Source organism: Gorilla gorilla, chromosome 2 (genome assembly GCF_029281585.2).
Source record: "Gorilla gorilla gorilla isolate KB3781 chromosome 2, NHGRI_mGorGor1-v2.1_pri, whole genome shotgun sequence".
Classification (NCBI taxonomy): Eukaryota; Metazoa; Chordata; class Mammalia; order Primates; family Hominidae; genus Gorilla; species Gorilla gorilla.
In genome coordinates, this window is record NC_086017.1 from 14,512,950 (window position 1) to 14,535,962 (window position 23,013).

Sequence of the window (23,013 nt, forward strand, 5' to 3'; positions counted from 1 at the left end):
TGAGCCAAGATTGCACCACTGCACTCCAGCCTGGGTGACAGAGCAAGACTCCATCTCAAAACAACAACGACAACAAATTATCACATATGATGAAAGGTAGGGGCTGACTGAAGAAGATGGCCAGAGATTTTAATCATGACCACTTAGGAATAAAAAAAATCTTTAATTCTTATGTCTCTAAAATGCAAAGGACCACCAATGCATATACTTCTCAGATTGTTAAATATAAAATAAATATTAAAATTATCACCAAAATAATGATGAAATACATTTTTGCATGATGCTTATAGTGTCTTTTGGTCCTGTGTATTCAAAGTTAATAAACTTTAAAATTATATCAGGACTTTATAAACACTCTGTGTGCAATGCCTACTAATCTCTGCTTTTAATCTACAGTTTAAACCATGTCTGTGTTGAAAAGAAAGTAACCTCCCACAGCTAAATAGCTCTAAAATTTAATCTGAATCACTCTCTAACTCAGAAAATCTTCAAGCCCCTAGACCCTGCTTGAGAAGGAAACATAATTATTTTATGTATTATTAATAACTGCTTTTGTTTACTGTGGGTTTTTATTATTAAACTGCTGTTGACTTGAGTTATTACTCAAAGAGCTTTGGAAAGAAATTCAGAGGCCAGGAATTAATGTAAAAGGATATCTCAGAATGTATTTAAAATCCATTTCCCTTCTGAATAGTAGTAGCTGTTTTAGTACTAGAAAGTATATGACCTCAGGTAATGCCTGGGTTTTCATTTCATACAAATTGTCAGTCTCCTATTAATTACCAAAGTGTCTTTGCTCCAGGTGAGTAAAGTATTAACATTTCCAGCTACTAGTGTTTCTGACAGCAACTTAAATTTGCAAAATATACTAAATGTTAACAAAGCCTAATAAAAAATCAGTTGAGGATCATCCATCTATCCTTAAACAAGCATAATTGTGATACTTCTCTTGTGCTTTTGTTTTTCTTGGACACAATGCTGATAAATCCCATGTCACTAATATCACTTGAGTTGGCACTAATCATCCTAGAGGGAATATAGTTTCCTTTAATCATCCACAGGACCAGGCTGGGGATATGCTGGTCTTATTAGCTGCTGAAGTTACAGCTGGTACCGTTTGAGCTTCTGACCCCCGACTGAGTCATAAAATGAAGCTAAGGAAAGAATTTTCTTCTGAACTGGGCTAATTCTACTCTAGTCTTTCACTCTACTCTTTCCCACCCTCTTTGGAAAAAAACATTGGGGAATTTGCCCTTGCTCCCAGCTCGGTTCATGTTTTCACGTCCACGAGCAAGCACACAGCTGTCTGCACATGTGGTTAAGTGACCTGCGAGGTCTGATGCCTGACATGTGAATAAAGCGTGGCAGCATCGTGTCCGTTTTGGTCCTGAGCAGATGTCACTGTGAGCTCTGGCCATGTCCTAAGCGCCCAAGCCTCTTAGGATGGTTACCCATCTAGCAAGGCTTTAAGGAGAAAGCGTCAGCAGTAAGAGTAAAGTCTATAAACTTGGCTGGCTTGTATTTCCTTTCCTAACATTTCCTTCTTTCTCTCTCCCCTTTTTTCTTTTCCAGCTAATTTCCATTGATGAATTGGATAATGCTGAGGTCCTAATTTTGTTGTTTTTTGTTTTTCATGTCTCATGGTGGTGTTTCCGTGACACCTTCCCAGTTAGCCCTGTGATCCTTCCTCTAGTCTCACAGCGTCGAGTCTCTGGCTTTGTGTGGTGTGCCCTCTGGGAGTGAGTGGAGTCTGTCGTGTCTGTGTTAGCATTTCCCATGAGTTTGTTTGCCATTAGTCCTTGGAGATCTCATCTGAGTCTAGATGAAGACTTTCTAAACTGCAGTAAGATTTTAATTGTTCACAGTCTAAAATCTCAACTGAATTTGTGGTTGACGCTGGCCATTAACCTATCTCTGAAAGTCAGTTTTGAAATTGGCCTAAAGAACTTCTCTATCTGTGAGTAAAGCATCTGATACAAAAAGATACAACAGCATTGGTATAATTTGAAAGTAGTAAAAAAGGAAAACTCATCACTCTCTTGGTCTACATATTGAAAAGTATTGAGTGTGAGAGTTCATATAAAACTTTAAGTGCAGTGTGAATTCCTACATGCTAGTTGAGACTTTCCATCTGCAGGCTCACCAGCAAGGTTAGAAATGTCCTGTATCCATGGCTTCTCTTCTAGGAAAACTATGTATAGATCCAGAAATTGAATATCATCCAGTGGCTTCTGTACTTTTATATCAAGCTAGTTTCCCGTACCCAGAATTACCCTGGAGACTGACTAGTGGTCAGTTTGTTTGGGATCTGGGGGCCTCTTGAATGTTTTCTGTTTTGTGCATTTTTTCAGTATTCCTTGCTGTATTTTTAGGTTGTGACACATGCTAGGTAAATGCTACCAGAAAAATTTAATTTGAGGAATTCATGTACATAATTGAGAGGGTTTCATTGGTTGGCAAATCAAGCAAACTGGACAAAAACTTAATTTGTCTTTTAAAAGTCACTTCTCTGATCTACTTCAGATCTCTGTTTCTTCTTTTAGTAGACCAGCTAATGCCTTTAGATGAGATAGAGCTACCAAATAGAACATGCTGTCTACTCTAGGATCTACTCTAATTAATACACCGTAATTTCAGGAATACTGAGAAATGGTTCAGATATCCCTAAGGAGGGTTTGAATTACCAGCTTGAAACAGAAAGCAGCATGAGTGCTTATGTTGAATTTGGCACAGTTGCCTCAGGAATGGAGCTCAGAGAGGCTAAGTGACTGGTCCTAGCTCACACAGCTAGACAGTGACTAAATCAGGACAAACACGTGGCTGGCTTTCCTGATGTGCTTACTGTTCTACCACAGTCAATTCCATAAGCACAGATTTTTCCTTATATTAATTAGACGGGAGCAGAAGAGAGGGCCATGCCTTCTGGGAAGACTAGAAGGTGAGAAAAACAAAAGGGAGTGCACCAACTTAATTAACTGCTGTTAACTGCAGGGAATTTTGCCGTTTCCTGTTTAGCATTCCTTCTTCCGGGTTATTTATATGCCAGAAAAATCACTTCTGTGCTGAATTTGATGTTGGCACCCTTTAAGACTCTTGTTTCTACGTAGAGTTGTAAATGCCTCACTGATTTAAATTTTTCCTCTGAAATATTGAGGTTGAGTTTCTATTTGCTTAAGTACAAATGAAGTCAGGAAAGGAAAACCTTCCCTAATCAGAGTCTGTGGTGTTATTAATACACTGGTTTGCACCATTGTAATCAGTTGATGTGTTTGCTTGCTCAAGATAGAACTTGGGTCTCCTGGCTGGGAGTTTATTGCTCACTTATGGAAAGATTCCACAGTTGGAGCAGGTGTGTTTATAATTATACTCTAGGAAATAGAATACTGTCTGTTTATAAAAGAGGAATGTTCTGGCAGCCACGCAGATTCTTTGAAAATTCCCTGAAGAAGCAACTGTGGATCCCCTTCTGCGTTGTTCCCCTGGCAACTGTCAGCGCTGGAACACCGATGCCCTGTCCCCAGCCCCTCAGGCTGGTGGATCTGGCCCTCTCCGCGGAGATGCCTCCTTGGCCTTTATAACTGATGCTGTTCTGGAAGCTACCACAGCTCCTGTGGTTTCTCCCCCACCAAGTCGTTTGCCGGTGTGTACTCCTGGAAACCTGCAGCCCACAGCTGGAGTTCTGCAGAAGCTTAATGAGAATTCATGCTGGCCCAGGATTAAGGCAGGGCCTCACATCTGAACTGCGCACCCATGTTCCAAAGTCTAAATGTGGTGGGGAATAGCCCCAAGGCTGTGTAGGGCCTGCCCAGTGGCCCACTGAGGAAGGGACACCATGCTTTGATCATAAAGACCACTTGATGTGCAATTAATGACTTGAAAAAAAGTACAGCGCCTACTGAGGCCCTGTCAGTGTTCTGAGAAAACAGGGTGAAATGAGGACAGAGGTGTAGATTTCCTGCAAGAAAAGCTCATGGTATGGGGTCTTCCCCGCTGCCTTCTAGAATAAAATTTTGTTTGAAACCAGGAAGAGGAGGGGTTGTTTGTTTTTTGGCAAACAAAGAGGCAGGGTCTCCATCCTTACCCCCTGATTTTTCTTAATCCCCTGGGGCTGGGGCGGGGGGACAGATGGGGTGGAGGAGAGAGAGAAACTCCTTGTGTTGTTGTACCTTCCGCTCAGAGCTGGGTGAATTGTTACACATGTGTACACCTGTGTAGCCGCCACCTAAATCAAGACACGGAATGTTTCCATCATCCCAGAAAGTTCCCTCCTCTAGCCATTCTTGGCTTGAAACAGTTAACAGCTGGTGCTAAAGACATTCATTTATATGACTAATATTTGAGTGCCTGTTACGTCCAGGGGGATTTGGATACAGTGGTGCCCCAAATGGGCACAGTGTCTGCCATTCTGGAGATTACAGTTTTGTGGGGGCAAAGGGACAATAATACAGATTCATGCAAGATGACAGCTCTCAGCTGTGAGACACATTAGAAAGGAGAAGCTCATGGAATCCGGGGACTTCTACCTAAGCAGGGAGGCCAGGTAGCAGCTTAGGAGATCAGGTGACGACAGGTGAGTGGCCCCAACAGGTAATCATGTGAATTGCTTTCCTGCGCTTTAAAGTGCCGCACTAATCAAACGGATAGTTGCGGCGAAGTACTCCCGAGGCGGTGAGCAGAACAGTAGTGCACCTGGTTTTCGTAGATGTGTCTGTAGAAGGGATTGGTGTGTTTAGAAAGCAGCTACTGTAGTTCAGTGGACGTGTCTGTTTCTACGTATTTGAGATGTGATTCCCACTGAATCACTGCCTCCTTGGAACTGTGGAATCTCCGGAGCCATTGGTGCCAGCTAGCAACTTTGCCCTCCTGCATTGCAACAGAAAAGCTAAGTTCACATTCCAGCTACTCAGGGCGGCTGCAGCCTGCATATGTTAACTCCTCGACTTCTCCTACTTGAGCTGCTTCTGCGGGCAAAAGATGCCATTGTAAAATTCGAGGTCGGGCCGGGGGGGGAACAGGAGAAACACAGAGTGATTAAATTTCACCTTCAGAGGGCGTTCTCATGACGCCCAACCCAGGGTGGAGATGTCCTACTTTTTTACATTGCTGTGAACTGCTGGGTTGGGTACCTGCCAGTGTTCAGGCAGCAGTTACATAAGAGCTGCTTTTTTTCCTGGAATTTAGGCTCACTGCTGATGTGTGACCTTCAGCAGTAATTGCCAATAAATGCAGTGGGGCTGTTTACTGTTAGACGCCGGCAACCACAAAGCAAACTCAACTCAGAACATACAGAAGCTATTGCAGAGTCAGTGGCGGGATATATATATATATATATTTATATATGTCTGTGTGTAGATACGTGTGTGTGCGTATATATATATATATATATATATATGCATATCACTGAGATTATTCCGTAATGACTGAAGTTGTATAATTTGGTCATGTCAGAATGTGTTTTTAAAAAATGAACTTTGCTATTGAGTTCTGATGAGCTTGTCCTATAAACTGTAGGTGAAACCACATTGTTGGAGCTAAATAATTTTTGCTTAGTTCTGTTTCTAAAAACAAATACAGTTAGTAAAGATAGTTGTCTCAGCAGATAGGAAGATTTAAAGTTGTTCTACTGAAATGCTAGATAACTTCTATTTTAGCTCAATTTTCTTTAAAGCTTTCTGTTTTCTTAGTGTGGGTTTTCAGAGGCTGATGCAGGATCAGGCCCAGCAAACATATTTGCAAGCCTGTTCACTGTTTGTTGGTCTCCTCTGAGGTTATGAGTGAGTGGAAAGGAACTCTGAAGACTGATTCAAGGGGCTGGAGATACAAATTGTCTTTGATTTGCTGATAACTAGATCTACGATACAGTTACATTTTTGGAATTGCATTCGGTTTCTATCAGGTTAGTCATAGAAAGAGACATCCCATTTCAAAGGAAAATTCTAGAAGCCCCAGGGTAGGAAGGGGATTCCTGCTGAGGGCAGTAGAAAACAAAGGGTATTTGCAGGCCGCGATCTGTGCTGGTCCGTGATAGGCACACACGAAGCGGATGGATGGATGTGCGTAGGTGCTGTTGTGCAAACACCAGAAATAGTCACCTTAGGAAGTCTGTGTGCTCCTTTTCATTTAAGAATGATAAAGTATAATTTCCTTCATTTGTAGTAGAAATTTGTCCCTTGATAAAATGCTGGGTACATTATGTGTTGCAAGTGAGTAGATCAGTGTCGCATATGCATATATTCAGTTACTACCCAAGGTACCATAATGAGGGCCTGATTCGTGACCTCATCCAGGAAGGACACTTAAGATTCAGTGACTTGAGGTGCAGTTTGAATTTCTATTTCAAAGCCATTCATTGGGAGTCATTTTTCTATTAAGTTAGGTTTTGCTCACCTCGTCTAAAAACACTGGGAAGACAAGATTGCAGAGTAAATATGAAGAGGCAGTAGAGGGCACTAGTTGGTTTCTCAGTTCAAAACCAGACCACATCAGATCACTATGAATCGCCTGCTGGTGTGTGAGATTGGCCTTGACTGGAGGTGCCAGCGCCTAAACGTAGTGACTGGTCCTGGGACTAAGCAGGAATACAGAACATGGGAATTTCAGAGAGCCCATGCCCTCAAAATGTTCCCCCTGAACACATACATGTTCAATGAGGGCTTCACCTTTCATGTAAAAAAAGTGACAATAAAAATATAATTCCATTTATTCATTTACTAAACATTATCTTTTCCTTGGGGTATTATACATTGTATTTATACAGATCTTATTTGAACATACATATCCTATTAATATGCTTATATTTATTGAAATTACAGCTTATTGCCGTAAAATAACCTTATCCTCAAGGAAACATAGCCAACATCCTCATTAGAAGGAAGTGCTAGTATAGGCTATGGGTGGTTTTACCGACTTAGATACCACGTATGGCCTGGCCCCTTCCATGCCTGGAAATGTTTTATGTCCCAGCGGGTTGGATTATTTAGGGAACTTGCCAGCTAGATATTGTGAAATGAAATTTACTGAAAATAAACCAAGGATTAATTAGTATTTTAGCTAGAAGGAATCCTAAAGAATATTTGCAGCCATGCGTGGTGACTCACACCTGTAATCCCAGCACTTTGGGAGCCCGAGGCAGGCAGATCACTTGAGGTCAGGAGTTCGAGATCAGCCAGGCCCACATGGTGAAACCATGTCTCTACTAAAAATACAAAATTAGCTGGGTGTGGTGGTGCATGCCTGTAGTCCCAGCTACTCAGGAGGCTGAGGCAGAAGAATCGCTTGAACCCTGGAGGCGGAGGTTGCAGTGAGCCGAGATCATGCCACTGCACTCCAGCCTGGGGGACAGATCAAGACTCCATCACAAAAACAAACAGACACACAAAAAAAGAATATTTGCTTTGTCCTCCTTGAGTAGGTCAGGAAGTGGATGCCCAGAGAGGTTCAATGACTGGCTCAGGGCCACACAGAGAGCCAGAGCTAAACCCTGGATGAGCCATAGTCACAGGATGCTCATGCAGTGCTCTGGGGTTTTCCAGTCTATTCCACGAAGGGATCACATTGAAAAGTGTTTTTCTGGTTAGACACGATTCTTGAAGCTGCAAAGCATCCTCTGTTTTCTCAAACGGCTTCGTAAAATTTTCAAGGGAAAAGACAGTTATTAATTTAAATTTAATTTTTGTTTTAAGAATTAATTAAACTAATTTTAGAACAAGCATGACAGCAGTTTAATAGAGGAAATAGAGTGTCAGTACAATCATAAAACATAATCCCTGCCGAGTGATTAAGAAATAGATACATACTACCTATTTCTGTTCTGAAAGAATTCAAGATGCTTCTCTGGACAAAGAGAGCACGGGCAAGAGAATTCAAACAGACGACACACTAGTTCCATCTTTATTTTCTTTTGCTTTCGTTTTGATTGGCAAAGGGGTAAGAGGGTAGCTCCGTGCATTCCTATGGTGAATCCATGCCTATAATTCTTTTGTTCTGATCGTATTGGATCAGTATAAAGGATGCTGTAGTGGGAGGGTTGCCCATGCAAATAGTAGAATATAATACTTCTGTCTATATCTCTGTCTGCTCTAAAATGCATGGGAAATTGCTTTAATTCTGCTTTTTCTCATATGTTCTTTTTGCACTAAGGGAAGACAGCAAAAATGTTTACACAGTTTTAATTCTTTAGCATACAGAATGTAAGGGTAGAGTTAAAAATGCATTCTTGGATTGTGATCTTTCTATCGTTTTGAAAATACCTTTACCTGTGCTCTGCTTTTACTTTCCTTCCCCACTCATGTCCTTCCTACCACCAGCACTGTCCCTCCCCACCCCGAGCAGGAGGCTGCATGCTTCAGAGGGAAGTTTTCTCCCTGAGATTAGTGGAGCTGGACTCATGCATGAAAGGTCGTCCGTTCAGAATTGAGTGAGCAACCCTTGTTGTCTTTGCCGAAGTAGTTTAATCCTCTGGATCTTTCTTTCATTTTCTCTATTGGGAAATAGACAAAAGACAGAAATCATTAGATTACATAATATAGCAGCCCTATATTAAGAGGCCTTCTTCCCTCTTGGGGATCAAACTATCAAAAGGGTAATGTTGAGCTGGACGAAGACACCACCAGATTTCATAGTGTCGCTCATCTCATGCTTTCAACACCAGCCCTGGCCTGCCACCTGACAGCCACCTTCTGGCCCTCAGATGAGTGTGCAGGAGCTCTGTTAGAGGCCAAGGTCACACAGTTGCAGCGTGAGCCTCGGGTTTGTCTCGTGGCCTCAGACTACACCTCACACTAGTCACACCGCTGGTGTGTGACTTTGGTCCCGAGATGCCCAGGTGGGATCTGGCAGTTCCATCTGACATCTCTTCTCTGCTCCAGGCACATGTCCTTTTGGAGGGCAGATTCACGGCACTGTCTGCAGATGGAGCGGTGGACTTCTCTCCAGGCACACCTTTGTGTAGCCCCTGCATGCCCTCTCACCCCTTCCCCCTCACCTGCGTGTCCTTTCGAGGCATCCTTTTGTTGCTCATCCATGGGCTGGAAATTATTAAATCAAGGGGGAGGGTGGTATCTGTGTGGCATGGCTGGGATGGGGCCAGGAAACCCAGACCATGAAGCCCTCAAGGGAAACGCATGGGGTGGGAAACTCATCTCCAAAGTAACCCTGAGTGCAGGAAACCTTGTTTCTCCCAGAGACACTGGAGCAGGGAGACTGCATCCCCTAAGCCCAAGCTGGAGCCTAGGTCTTCTTCCCTGCTGTAGGACAGGATGTGGAGAATGGAGAGACGTGGGAGAAAGCCTAAACCCACAGGAGACATGTGGCATGTGGAACTTTCCCAAGCCTTGGGCCCCTGCTTTCATCACTACCCCTGCTCCCCTGAGAGCCTCCGTGGACACGCATACTATTGCTTTCCCTGTCTCCGTGGACTGAGACACGGATGTGCTGTGGTTTTTCCTGTCACTTGCTTTGTTTTAAAGCATCATTCCTTCTTGGTTAGTGGTAGACTTTTTTGTTTCTTTCTTATCTTAAATGTGTTTCCCCATCGCAGGTCAATTGTCTCCTCCAGCACAACCACATTCAGTTTGATTTGAAGGTATCTGGTCACCTTGATTGCTGAAGCCCACTTCGGCAGGTGATCCAGCAGGGTTGCCTCATCTCTGATCCTTCCTCCTGTGTTTTGTCCTTGAGTGTTGGTCTCTGGACTTCTCTGTGGCCCACGAGATGCAAGTGCCATGACTAACGTACTTCGTTTTACTCCCAATTAGCTTCCTCCAGCTCCGGATTCTGAGAACGCCACCGAGGTGTGTTGCCCGCCTATATTTGTAGTGCCAGTGCCAGCAAATATGGATGCCTCTCAGTTGTCCTGGTTGGGTGTCTGAATTGTTGTAACAAAAAGTCTGTCCCGGTGGTAGATGTAGGAGGGAGGTCTCTAGGCTGGCTGGGAACAGATCATTGCTGACGTGGATGTGGCTCTCAGTGTAGAAAGTTCTGAGGAGCTGGATCCAAACTGAGCATCCTCCAGGTGCCAGGACATGGTTCTTTGAAAGTTCTCACTCAGAACCATCTTAATCGTGAGACATTTAGCTGAGACATGTGAGGATGTTAAGACCTTTCTGCTGTTATACAAAATTGACTTTGGGTCCTGTGCAGAGATGATGCACTTTTGAAGTTATTATAAATCAATAATAAAGAATATTTATAATTGTAGAAAAAGCTACTAATAAACTTGTAGTTTTGCAATGCACTTTTAAAAATATTTTTATTTTTTGAGACAAAGTCTTGTTGTCACCCAGGCTGGAGTGCAGTGGCACAACCTTGGCTCACTGCAACCTCTGCCTCCTGGGCTCAAGAGATTCTCCTGCCTCAGCCTCCCGGGTAGCTGGGATTACAGGCATGTGCAACAACGCTCAGCGAATTTTTGTATTTTTAGTAGAGATGGGGTTTTGCCATGTTGGCCAGCCTGGTCTCAAACTCCTGACGTCAGGTGATCCGCCTGCCTCAGCCTCTGAAAGTGCTGGGATTACAGGCGTGAGGCTCTGCGCCCAGCCTATGATGCAGTTAGAAAAAAAAAAAATTCTATCCTCCTTGCTGCTAACTAAACTCACTAAATGAAGGACTAACATTTACTAAGGTCTGTAAGATCATAGAGAAGCTTTTTCGGGAGACATATTTCCAAGTATCAAAATTTAATTTCAGAAACTATTCCAAAATCACAGTAGTTCAAGCTAGAATGAAGTATACTTTATTTGAAAGAAGACTTAAAAATGAAACATGAACAAATGATTGAATAGCTAAGTTGCAGTCTATGTTTTCTAATGATCAGTGTTTAATATCCTAATCAGAGCTCCTCATTCTGTTAACAGTTTTGTTACAAGCCTTGTGTACTTGTGGGGTGGGGAAAGCTGTGGTCCCATATCTGTGTCTGCTCAGAGGCGTGTGTCTTGATGTCCTTATGCATGTGCTGTGCAATGATGCATGTATGAATCATAAGGACCTGCCCGATTGAGTCTTGCATTATAACCCCTTTTGGGTTAATGTCACAGCATATAATATAGAACTTCTTTTTCATGATCTTTGCAATAAATTATGTTGGCCAAAAAGTCATATGTCTGCCCATTTTGAACAGTGCACTAGGGTTGGGGGTATGGGACAGTCGTTAAGCAGCATCTAAAGTAATCAAGCATGGATATACGGGGGAAAAACAAAAATCCAGACCTATTCTCCTTTTGTGTAACTCTTGTCTATATATGAACTCTCAATGTATTTTATATGTGACTGATGCTGCAGATGGTAGTGTCTCCTTAGTGTTGTATTAAAATGGAATTTCTGCATGCCTAGCAGGAGCTTGAACCAAGTCCACCCCTGCGGCAGCTGGAAGACCATAAAAGGGTACGTAGTCTTGAGTCTTGGGTATCGGGAGCTAATGATCAATGACTGTAACACCTCCATCAGCCACACACTGTGATTGAGAGACAGCTTTTGTTGTTGATGTTATTAAAGCATTAATTGACTCAAGAGCAATCACAGCCATGTATATAAATGAAACTAAATAGTGGTTCTGCCCATTGTCTACCTGATCAGAGCACTGTAACCAGCTGGCCTCCAAATAATGACAAAGTAAGCTTTTCATGTCCTTTTTTCTTTTCTGTGGTGGCTTTCTATTTAGGTGAAATATAAAAGAAAAAGAAAAAGAAAAACTGTAATGGCTGATGACCATTATAATTTATAATTTAAAAAAATGGAAAAAAGTTCATAATTACATTACCTAGCCACAAGAGCCACTGTTTTTGTTTGTTATTTGGGGTGGTTTTTTAGAGACAGATATTACTCTGTTGCTCAGGCTGGAATGTAGTGGTGCAATCTCAGCTCACTGCAGCCTCAACCTCCTGGGCTCAAGAGATCCTCCTGCCTCAGCTTCCCGAGTAGCTGGGACCATAGGCACCACGCCCGGCTAGTTTTCCTTTATTATTTTTGTAGAGACAGAGTCTTGCTATGTTTCCCAGGCGGGTCTCAAACTCCTGGGCTCAAGCAATCCTCTTGCCTTGGCCTCCCAAAGTGCTGGGATTACAGGTGTGTGCCACCATGCCCAGCCCCACTAATGTTTTAATATTTCCTTCTACCCATTTTTTATACACAGGAGCACATGTGCCAACAGACACAGGCACATTTGCATTGTCATTGGGATTATTCTAGGTATACAACTTTTGTACCCTGTTTTGTCATTTAATACTGGATCTGAGCATTTGTTTTGAAAATCTTTGAAAGTTAACAGCTGCCTGAAGTTCCTCAAATGTTTTCCTTTGATGAAGAAATGAATGAATGTGTGCATCTTTGAACAAATTCCTAGAAGAGGAATTCCTTGGCCAAGGGGTAGATCTGTTTTTAAGGTGCTGACTGTGCCTTGCCAAACTATTTCTATAAGATTGTATATATCCATGAGCATGCTGACAGCACTGATTTTCATGTTGCCCATTTTTGGGAAGATAACCAGATGTCCTGGTGACACAGGCTTCATCCTCACTTCACAAGTAGGACCTTGAGACTCTGGGATGTTCAACATCTTGTCTAAGGTCATGGAGTTCAAAAATGACCTGTCATTGTGAAGACTGTCTTGGAACTATGGTCATCGGTGTCTAGGAGAATTTTTCTTTTATTTTTGTGGGTACATAGTAGGTGTATGTATTTATAGGGTACATGAGATGTTTTGACACAGGCACACAATATGAAATACACACATCATGGAGAATGGGGTATCCATCCCCTCAAGCATTTATCCTTTGAGTTGCAAACAATCCAATTACACTTTTTAAGTTACTTTAAAATGTACAATTATGTTATTGTTGACTGTAGTCACCCTATTGTGCTATGAAATAGCAGGTCTTGTTCATTTTTCGTAACTATTTTTTTGGTACCCATTAACCATCCCCACCTGCCCCCTGTCTTGGAGAATTGATGCCTGAGATAAATGGGTAGCCAGATGCACCTGTACTCTGCTCACACACCCAGGCCCCTGCTCAGTCCCACTGCATCCCAAATCCCTTTTGTTTTCTTGCTCTGATAGAGACATCAACTTTGTGATTTCTCAGACTAGGACCAGAGAATAGCTCCAGGAAGTTGGCATTTCATCTGAATTCAGGACATGAGGCTATAGCCCTTCTTCTCCAGCTTCCTGTATCTCCTGCACTTCATGGCCCAGGGCACCTTGCATTCTTATATTTTCCATCCTTGCCTGCCCTTTAGAATTGTCCTGGGTCCTAGGAGTAGCTGGTAAAGGCACATAGTTGCCCCTCATGTCCTAAGCTCTCAGAGGACTTGGTACTGAGTGCTGCCTATGCCCGTGAACTTTGTAATTAGAAACAGGTTCAAGTTTTGGGGTTTTCTTTTGCCAGGTACTAGCTGTGTGATTTTGAGCAAGTTAACCTCCCTGTGCCTCAGTTTCTTCTGCTGTAAAATGGGGGTGACAATGGTCCCTATACCTTAGGACAGTGAGCTGTGCACAGGAAGCACTTAGCACAGTGGCTGGAATGTGATAAGGGATATTAACTTGTAGATACCTCATGGAGTGAAACATTGAGGTGATTTTGTAGACAACAAGAGGAGAAGGAAGGTATTTTAAAATCCAGGCGCTACCCTCATGCTGACTAAGGTGTGAGAGGCTCACAGCTCACGTGAGAGGGTGATCTTGCCTGAAGCACATGATTTTTAAGTGGCTGGAACCTGGGAAACCGAAAGGTCAGTTCTCTCTCTCCTTTGTGTGTGGCAGTGTTAACTCCTTAGTGCGTTGTTCAACACTGGCTCTCTTCCCACGCAGTTCATTCGCTTATTTAGTTCAATTCATGCCAGTGGAACTCATATTGGTAGAGTGACCAGGTAGGAGCTTGGTTTAATTACTCCACATCACTCATCTACCAATTTTCATTGTTTTCATGTGACACTTATTACAAATGACTTTTTCTTTTCTCAGTCTTAGGTAATGTGTGGGAATTTCTGACTGAGACAAACATCTGATATTTGTTTGCATACTGTAGGTGTAAACTGCTGGAAAAAAACTGGTATTATTTTTAAAAAGGGTTGCACAGCCAAATGTTAAAGCTGAAGAAGTGACGTTATTTTAGAAGTCTTTTTTTTTTTTTTTTTCCTTCTCTGCAATCAGATTTCTCAGCCTGGTACATTATGAACAGCTTAGTGCTGTTGAGTAATTTATATCAGGATGATTAGGAAAGCTTTTCTCTGCAGATTTTAATTTTTCTTAAATTAAACCACTGGCTCAAACAGAATTTTCCTTGAACCCGTTTTCACATTAGGGATTTGCATAACTTTTAATAATTCTTATCCATTTTCCTTTTCTATCCCCTCTTACCTATAATTCTCAGTCTTTATTCTTTCAAAAAAGGAATGAATCTCATCTTTTTAAAAAAAAAAAAAACCTTGCTCTCTGGTTTTTCTTCCTTGCAGTTTAATTGTGTGTGTGTGTGTGTGTGTGTGTGTATAGAGAAGGTGAGATGAATATGTGCCAAAAACCTTATAATTAAAAGCAAAAAAAAAAGTTCGTTGGGTGGAATGTGTGTGTGTGTGTGCGTGTGTGTGTGTGTTTTTTCCCCGAGAATGAGCACATTTCATGATATTCTCTTATGGGGGAAAATGTACCATTTGATGCATCAGTTGCTATGGTAACTGCTAGGGTTTTTCTGTTGAAGGAGAGACAAAATGGTAATGTGAGATCCCTTTGTAACTTGAGTTTGGCATCCAGGCTGCATAAATGTGGAGTTCCTGTTCCTGGCATCCACGTGCTCCTTTCATTACCTCCTGCTTGCTTGATTGCAGACTGACTAGGGTCTTGCTGTTCACCCTCAAAAACACGAAGCGGGGAAGAAAAAAGCCACCACTAGAAATTGAAAATCTAAGCAAGTCACTCTAGCTCCAAGTGGAATCGTGGTACACAGGCTCCAGTTGAGACCCCCTTAAGAGATGTGTGTTTGTTGACTGGTCACAACCATACTGCCTTTCACTTGACCACTCAACCCTATGCTCTTTCAGATTCCCGTTGCGATGGCTACGTTGGCTGTCTTCCCTGGCTGCGGCTTACGGGTCTCAGCCCAGCCATCTAGCACTCAAACAATGTTCTCACAGTGCCAAAGGGGATCCAGTTAGAGACTCAGGATGGTCAGCTGCCAATCACTCCTGTTGCTGGAACTCAAAGTCTGTGTCATATTGAAAGAAAATCAAATAGATGCATTATAATATTTAAAAAGGGAAATCATATTTAATCTATCATATTCAACATGGAGACAACCTTTTCTTTCTCTCAGTTCTTTCTTCATAGGCTTTCTTGAATGTAGCTTTCAAACTTGTGTTTCTCTTATGAAGTCAGCCTTTTAAATCACTGTGTTCCCAGTGACTTCTTCAGAGAGTGCTGATGTGTTTACACTGGTGCCTGAGACTGGAATACCAGTAAAGTTGTATCTTTTTTCCAGAATGGGGCATTCTAAGTCATTAAAGCATCTTGCACTGAAACTTTCTTCCCCACCTGTGAGCAGTTTATTTAAAAAGTACTTAAAATATCACCAGTAACTTACCCATTTGAAGCACTCTTAGAATTTTGAATTTACAGTCAGTCCAGTGGGAAATGAGTTTCATGAGTTGATAGAAGTTACCCTCCTTTGCTGAACTATGAAGAGAGACATATTTGTGGGTGGAATGGAGAGAGGAAATTTGGGATTTTTTTGTTTTCTGCACATTCATTTAAAAATCAGTCCCCTCCCGTCTCCCCTGTTTATCCCATCCCAATCTGTCCCTGGAATCTTTAATTAGCAGCATGAATTAACAGAGTAGATAAACCCTTTCTGGGACTTTCCATGGTTTTGATGATTGACAGGAGCCAAGAGTTTCCTGCCTATCTCCTTTCTTCCTTGGTCCCCCACTTCTCCCACGGTGCCTCACGTTTCCCAGGGTCCCCGCTTCAGTCTGCTCCCTCCCATCTTGTTTTGCAAATGCCTCACTTGAAATCTCCAGACCTATTCTCAGAGCTTATTAACAAATCATTTTAAATTCTTCTGACTCATGGTTCAGTTGCAGGTCTCTTCAAAAGAACTCTGGAGTCTCTGTTTTAGAGACCTGCTAGATTTCAACACCTTTCCTCTCTGCCAGACTTCTTCTCCCTCACCTCTCTTCATGACGTACCAGAGGAACTCCGTGACTTGCTACTTTGATTCCGGAAAGGAGTCCAGGGAAAATTTATACAGCCTTTGACTTTTAGAACCTTCAGATTAGGAGGTGGTCTTGGGGCCCCTTAGGAGCGCGGGTGAAAGTGTAGAGCTGAGAATGCAGAATGCTTGCTGCCTCTGGTTACTGGCTTGCCAGTGTCCCCCCAGTATTGCTGAACAGTGGAGGGTTTTTTGGTTAGAGTAATAACAAAGAGTTACTATATCCCTGTTCAGGACTCTGATATTTATATTTTTTAAAAATTTTATTACAGAAAGGTTGAAATGTATATAAAAGGAGTCAGAAAGGTCTTGAAACCCCTCATTCATAACTCTGCTTCAACAGCAACTGTCAGCTCATGCCCACTCTTGTCTCACTTATATCCCTCGCTGCTTCCCCTTCTCTCCTGTATTGTTTTAAAGAAGATTCCAGACAAAATGCCATTTTATCTGTGTTGGGTTTTTTTTATATATTTGATATCTGCCACTCATGCCACTAATTTATTTCCTATAGCATTATGAGGTTTTTGTTGTTGTTTTGGTTTGTCTTTTGTTTTTTTAACCATTTGGCCCGTTGACTATTTTTGTAAGAAAGGCTTACTCTTGGCTTATTGTATCATCTTATTCTATTACTCTGATATCTTAATGTTTTTTCGGACCTTGGGAATAAACCTTGTGCTTGAAATAACATTTTTATATTGCTATGTGGAAGCTGACCTGTAAGCATTTTCAAGTTGTCTTAATTTTATCAACTTACCCCAAAGAGATTTTTGTTTGTTATTGTTAGTTGTCCTTCAGAATTACTGTTCTGTCTTATCATTGTGTGAGAGGGTACTTCAGTCAATATTTTAGATTGCTACCATTTTTTAAAAAACATCTGGTTTTCTGAGAAAATATTGAAGTTAACTTCAGAGTTTCTAAATGCTTCTATTAATAATTTATTTTTTCGCCAAGTGAAACTGGGCCAATTATAACTGAGTACCCCTGTGTGTTTTGAATATTCGTCCCTCAGTGATGCATTAAATGCAGAAGCTGATTTTATTATCCTGTTTGAATTAAGGGTGAGGCACTCAGGCAAATTCTGGTCAACCGTTACTATGGAAACATCAGACCTTCGGGAAGAAGAGAGAGCCTTACCAGCTTTGGCAATGGCCCACTGTCACCAGGAGGACCCAGCAAGCCCGGGGGAGGAGGTACGCTTTGTGGTGTAATTACCTTCCTGTGTGAATCAAGTGTGTTCTATGATAGCTGCATGTTTCCTCCTAACAGGTTGAAATGCTAACAGCAGATGAATTTGTGTTGCAAGTGTATTTTTTAGCAACTTGTTTTGTCTTTGGTCTACCATCAGATTGATGCCTAAACATATTTTCCTGCAAACTAGCATTTCCCTGCAACTAGATAGTGGCTAAGCCCTTTTGCTCCTCCTTCCCATGCCGTGACCATCTTGGTGATGTTTGAATGATTTGAGGGATTTGATTTTATTGCACTTTGTCCCGTGGTTGTTAGGACTCTTGTCTTTCCATAAAATAATGAGCATATTGGCACCCAGGACAGTGAAAGCTGCCATTTATTATACATTTACTGAATGCCAGGGGCCTTCCTAAGTGCATTGCATTCTTTGTCTCATTTTCTCCTCCCAGCTACTCATTATATGATAGGTACAGTCTATCCCAGTTCCACAGAGGAAATGGAAGCTTGTTAGTGGCTGGTCTGTAATTTCAGCCTGGTATATCTAATTCTAATGCCTATGCTGTGTACATCCACAAACTCCTATGGGAGTTTACAAAAAAACATCCCTGTACAGAAGTGCTTACTTTAAATCAGTTTAAGCACAATTACAGGTAAAAGATACAAAAACATGGAACTCAAAGGTGGGTCTTACCTTAGTTTGTGTTTTTAGGCAGTGCTCAAAGCGCAGATGTGAGTTGTCTGATTTCCTGTCTTTTGGTGATGACTGTGGGGCAGCTTCAGATCCTTGGTGGGTTCCATGTATAGCACAGAAATACTCAGTGTACGCTTAATTTGTCCTAGCACATGCTAAGGAGGAAGCTTGGACTTCTCACTAAATGAAAACTGGAAGCATAGCTGCCCAGTTCATGGAGCTATGCTGGCTTCAGTGAAGATGCAGTTCTCAAGGCATCCTAGAAATGAGAACTTGGCCTTTCAAATCCAAAAATCAATGCAGAGATTCTTCACATAATCTCTCAAAACCATTCTCTTTACTTTCTGTAGTGAGGTCATTTAACAGTTATGTGAAGCCCTTGGGGAGGCATCATGACAGGGATTTGGAAATGCAAGACAGACTCTGCTCTGAGAAGCTGTAGCAGAGAGAATGTGCCACCCAATTTCTACCTTGTGCTATAGATATAAGGACAAGTCAAGGACAAGCAGCATAAAGGAGGTGACATTGGAACTGAGTTCTGCACGAAAGAACAGATAGACAATTTTCTGCTTTTTGAAGCTGATCAGCCCATTTCTCCATGTGCGTTCATGGTTTAGTTGTTGCCAATAGTAATACAAGGCAAGTCCTTAAATATGTACCTTCCAAACACAGTCAGAATCCATTCTAAATGGCATAGGTCCTCTCTTCTTAAGTATATTCATCTCCCCCATCCCCAGCTCTTGGCTCCATGCCAAGCAGTGAGCAAACATTTGTTGAATGAATAAACAGATAAATTATGTAAAAGAGTAAGTTGGGGGTTAGAGTGGACTTGTTAGAAAGAGAGCTAAAGTGATCATTACAGGCTAAGCTTCCTTGAGAGTATTCTAAGAAGTGTTTGACTTTGGTTTGTTTCTGAAACCGGTTCTGAACTCTGCCGCAAGTAATTGTGTTTTAATGTAAGGGAGAGTCTTTGCTGGCTGGCTTTAGGTCCCTTGCTGGAAATGTATCATTCTTTTTTCATCTTACCTGTCTGAATTCAAACACCATCTCTGCTGCTGACAAGCTGGGTGTCCTTAGGGAAAGCACCTTCATCGCTCTGTGTTAATAATCAGTATTTTCCTTGTGGGGTTAAAAGGGTTAAAAGAGATGAACATGGGTAAAGCATTTAGTGCATAAAGTGTTGGTGCATAGTAAATATGCAGCAAACATTAGCTGTTCTGATTGTGCTTAGTAAAAACAATATTCCATCTTCTTAGGGGGAGGTTCCGGATCCAGCTCTATGAGCAGGGGTGAGATGAGTCTGGCCGAGGTTCAGTGTCACCTTGACAAGGAGGGGGCTTCCAATCTAGTTATCGACCTCATCATGAACGCATCCAGTGACCGAGTGTTCCATGAAAGCATTCTCCTGGCCATTGCCCTTCTGGAAGGAGGCAACACCACCATCCAGGTAGGAAGGCAGCTTGACTACTGGTATGGCATCCCTGCTGAGCAGGAGGAGAGTCTGTTCTGGAAGCCAGATGCCTGGGTGGTACCAAGGCTTGTTTGGGAGACAGCTCATTCTGAGGGCACAAAATTCTGTTTTGAAAAATGAGTTCTGCTAGTATCCTGCTGTGATCATTTGGTCATAAATCAGACTTGGTTCCAGAACATGAGTTACATTTGAAAACTGATAAAACGCTGAGAATATGCAAAGGAAACTGGCCTAAGATCTAGGACATAGTGGGCACTCCATAAATGTTTGTTGAATAAATAAATGATTGCATGAAGTTTATTTACAGTTTTTATCCAAGATTGTAGGGGATCTCATCACAAGATGACCAAAAGAGTTGGAACTGTGTGTGCTATTTAGAAGATTTAACTTTTATGTATCTATAGATACCACAGCTGTTGCTTATGAGAAATTTACCTACCTTTTAACTGAAAGTTTAATAAAGCCAAATCAATTTGAAATATTAGAGATACCAGGCTATGTTAGTCAGAAATGAATAGATGACTTTTTGAAAGGTAGGTATGATATATATTTAAAACTAATAATAAAAACTCAAATTCTATTTCTAGTTCACTTTTTATGGATGTCCTTAAAAAACAATTTTCATGATTTTTTCTTCCACAACAGTCATCTTAGAACATGAATTTTAATAATACATAAATAACATAACTTTTATATATGATCCCTTTACATATTTTTAATACCTCCTTTATGCACTCTTCCTTCTTTGTTAGCTCTCTGAATAAGAGTTCTTTTTTGGACGTGTATCTATGTACAGACTTGTGTACACATACACACACATATATATTTTGATAAAAGCTTTATTGAGATATAATCCACATACCATAAAATTCACCCTGATATGTATATATTTGACCTGACATATTCTTGGCTTTGAATTGAAATTCAGAGTCTCGGTTAATGAAGTCTTGGTTCTTTGTGCAACTTTGAAAAGGGCGTTTCTTCCTGTGAGTCACTGTGCCCCGGGCCAGGGTGCCTGGCTTGGCAGGTGCAGCACAGGTGAGATTTCAGTCCCTGCTTGCTCCTCCAGCCAGCACCCTTGTGCCTTGGCACAACCTGTGCAGCCAACTGCGGTGGCCCTTTTCTTTCGCCTTCCAATCCCCGCTTCCCCCAACGTACACTTTTGAAGTTCATTGTCATGTGTTGCACCAGGTTGGGATTTGCGACAGTGAGTTAGGCACCTGGGCCAATGGCAAGGCCCACTGCTTGTCTAAGTTGTCACGTGGGCACGAGTCGTACACGTTGGGATTGCTTTTTATTTTGTCATGTGTGTGGGTGGGTCCTGCAGTCCTTCTCATCAATGGATTGTTGCCCAGCCACTGCTGTGTTCTGGGCTCCTGTGTTGGGAGGAAGCAGAGCCGAAATGCTCCTTGTCTTAGAACCACATGATTTCCTGTGATTAGAGCAGTTGAACTGAATAGTCATTGAGCCCTTTCTGTGTATGTGCTGCTATACAAGGGGCGATGATGGGGCAGTGGTTTCCAGACATGGGAGCCAGTTCGTCTGTGAGAATTTTCTCCAGGCATAGTCAAGTGTGGAAAATGAGGACAATGTGGTGAATTTTTCATAAACCAATGGATTCAGTTTGAAGACCTGGCCATTTTATTCTGAGATTATATCTCTCCAATCTTTATTCTTAGCCACAGTGTCTTCTTTAATGAAATGGTGTTGATTATGGATGATAGATTTTTTTTTTCTGTTGGCCAAATTAGAAGTTGGAAACCCTAGGTTGTTATTCCTTCCCTTCCCCAAATTGTAAAGCTTTACCAGTTTAAGAAATCCCAGAATCTCAGTCCTCAAGAAATTGAACCTCTAACAAGGATACGTGGATGTGCAGATAGGATGCTATGTCTCAAGGATGACATTTAGTGCCCTCCAAGAAGTAGAAGTGATGCTGGGGAAACACCAAGGAAGAAAGACCAGCATCTCTCTGGGGAGTTTGCAGACGGTCTGTGGATGAAATGGGCTTTCAAGGATGGACATGGGACTGAAAGGGGGAAATTGGGCATGGATCTGGGGCATAAGGAATCTTTGTCATATTCCATGGTAGAGAGGGCCCAGAGGTGTGAGAGCAGCAGTTGGGTTTCCAGAACAGGGGTTGGGTCTTTCAGACCGAGGAGTGCTATGTAGAAGTGAAGGGCCTTGGATGGGGGTTGGGGTTCATATGTAGGAGCAGTGCAGCCCTCCAAGGGGCTTTGGAGCTGTAATGGAGGACTATACACCTGGCAGTATAGGACAGGTAAACTAAGGAAAGCAGGGTCCCAAGGAGGCAGTCTAAGAATTAAAAAGTTAATGGGCAGTAATTTGTGGAAGAGCTGATGAGAACCTGAACTTAAATCTCTGATAAAAGAGTTCATATCTTGGGAGAGGATATTTTCTCATAATGGCACAAGAGAGCTCTCTGGGTGCTGGAAACATATTCGACCTCTTTGTTTGGGTGGTGGTTACGTGAGTGTGCACATGTTTAAAACTCCGTGATCATATCCTTTGCTGGGACACGGATGGAGCTGGAGACCATTATCCTTAGCAAAATAACACAGGAACAGAAAATCAAATACCGCATGTTCTCAGTTATAAGTGGGAGCTAAATGATAGGAACACATGGACACTTATAGGGGGAACAACACCCACTGGGGCTTTTCGGAAGGTGGAGGTCGGGAGGAGGGAGAGGATGGAAAAATAACTGATGGGTACTAGGTTTAATACCAGAGTGGTGAAGCAATCTATATGATAAACCCCAGTGACACAAGCTTACCTATGTAACCTGCAATTGCACCCCTGAATTTAAAATAAAAGTTTAAAAAAGAAAAAAAACAACAACTCAGTAAGCCATATGCTTAAAATTGGTGTGCTTTACTGTACCTATGTTATATGTCAATCAACAAATAAAAGAAATGAGGGCAGGGAATGAGACTCTGAACCTTGCTGGGGCTAAAGGGGTGGGGGTGAGGGACAGGATATCACGAACAGAAACCCTGTCACTCCCTGCACCAGGCCCAGGCCTGGACCTGCTGATACTTGGTAAATGTTGGCTGAAATGGCATCTAATTAGACGTGGAAGAGAAGTCAGAGGCCCCATTCGGTTCTGGGCTTGGCATCGGGATGACCAGGTGCACAAAGGCCCCGTTAATTAAGGACTAACAATGAAGTAGAGTGGCTGGTGGGGCTGAGGGCCGCCAGCACTGAGGCTCCTGGGGAGACGATGTCTGTGGCTCTGGTGAGATGCCATGTTTTTCACGGAGCACCCTGATGGTGACGGCCAGGCACACAGAAGCTGTTTTTCCTTCAAGTTCTTTATCTTGTAAGGTAATTATGAATATTAGTTTCATGTTTTCACACATTTATTACTCATACACCCAGGCTGTAGATGAAATGCCATGATGGAGTTACCGCAGTTCAGCCACGTGTGGAGCAGGGATGTTTTCTCTTGG

At 42.2% G+C, this 23,013-nt stretch overlaps 1 protein-coding gene across 1 annotated transcript in view; it reads left to right on the forward strand.

The window, feature by feature from the left end:
- Positions 1 to 23,013, forward strand: part of ITPR1 (inositol 1,4,5-trisphosphate receptor type 1) — a 354,018-nt gene that overhangs the window by 222,220 nt on the left and 108,785 nt on the right. The window contains exons 40-44 of the mRNA XM_063703566.1: positions 1,573 to 1,605; positions 9,756 to 9,791; positions 11,332 to 11,379; positions 17,251 to 17,383; positions 19,329 to 19,519. Coding sequence (XP_063559636.1) covers positions 1,573 to 1,605; positions 9,756 to 9,791; positions 11,332 to 11,379; positions 17,251 to 17,383; positions 19,329 to 19,519 — 441 coding nt within the window. The remainder of the gene's footprint in view (positions 1 to 1,572; positions 1,606 to 9,755; positions 9,792 to 11,331; positions 11,380 to 17,250; positions 17,384 to 19,328; positions 19,520 to 23,013) is intronic.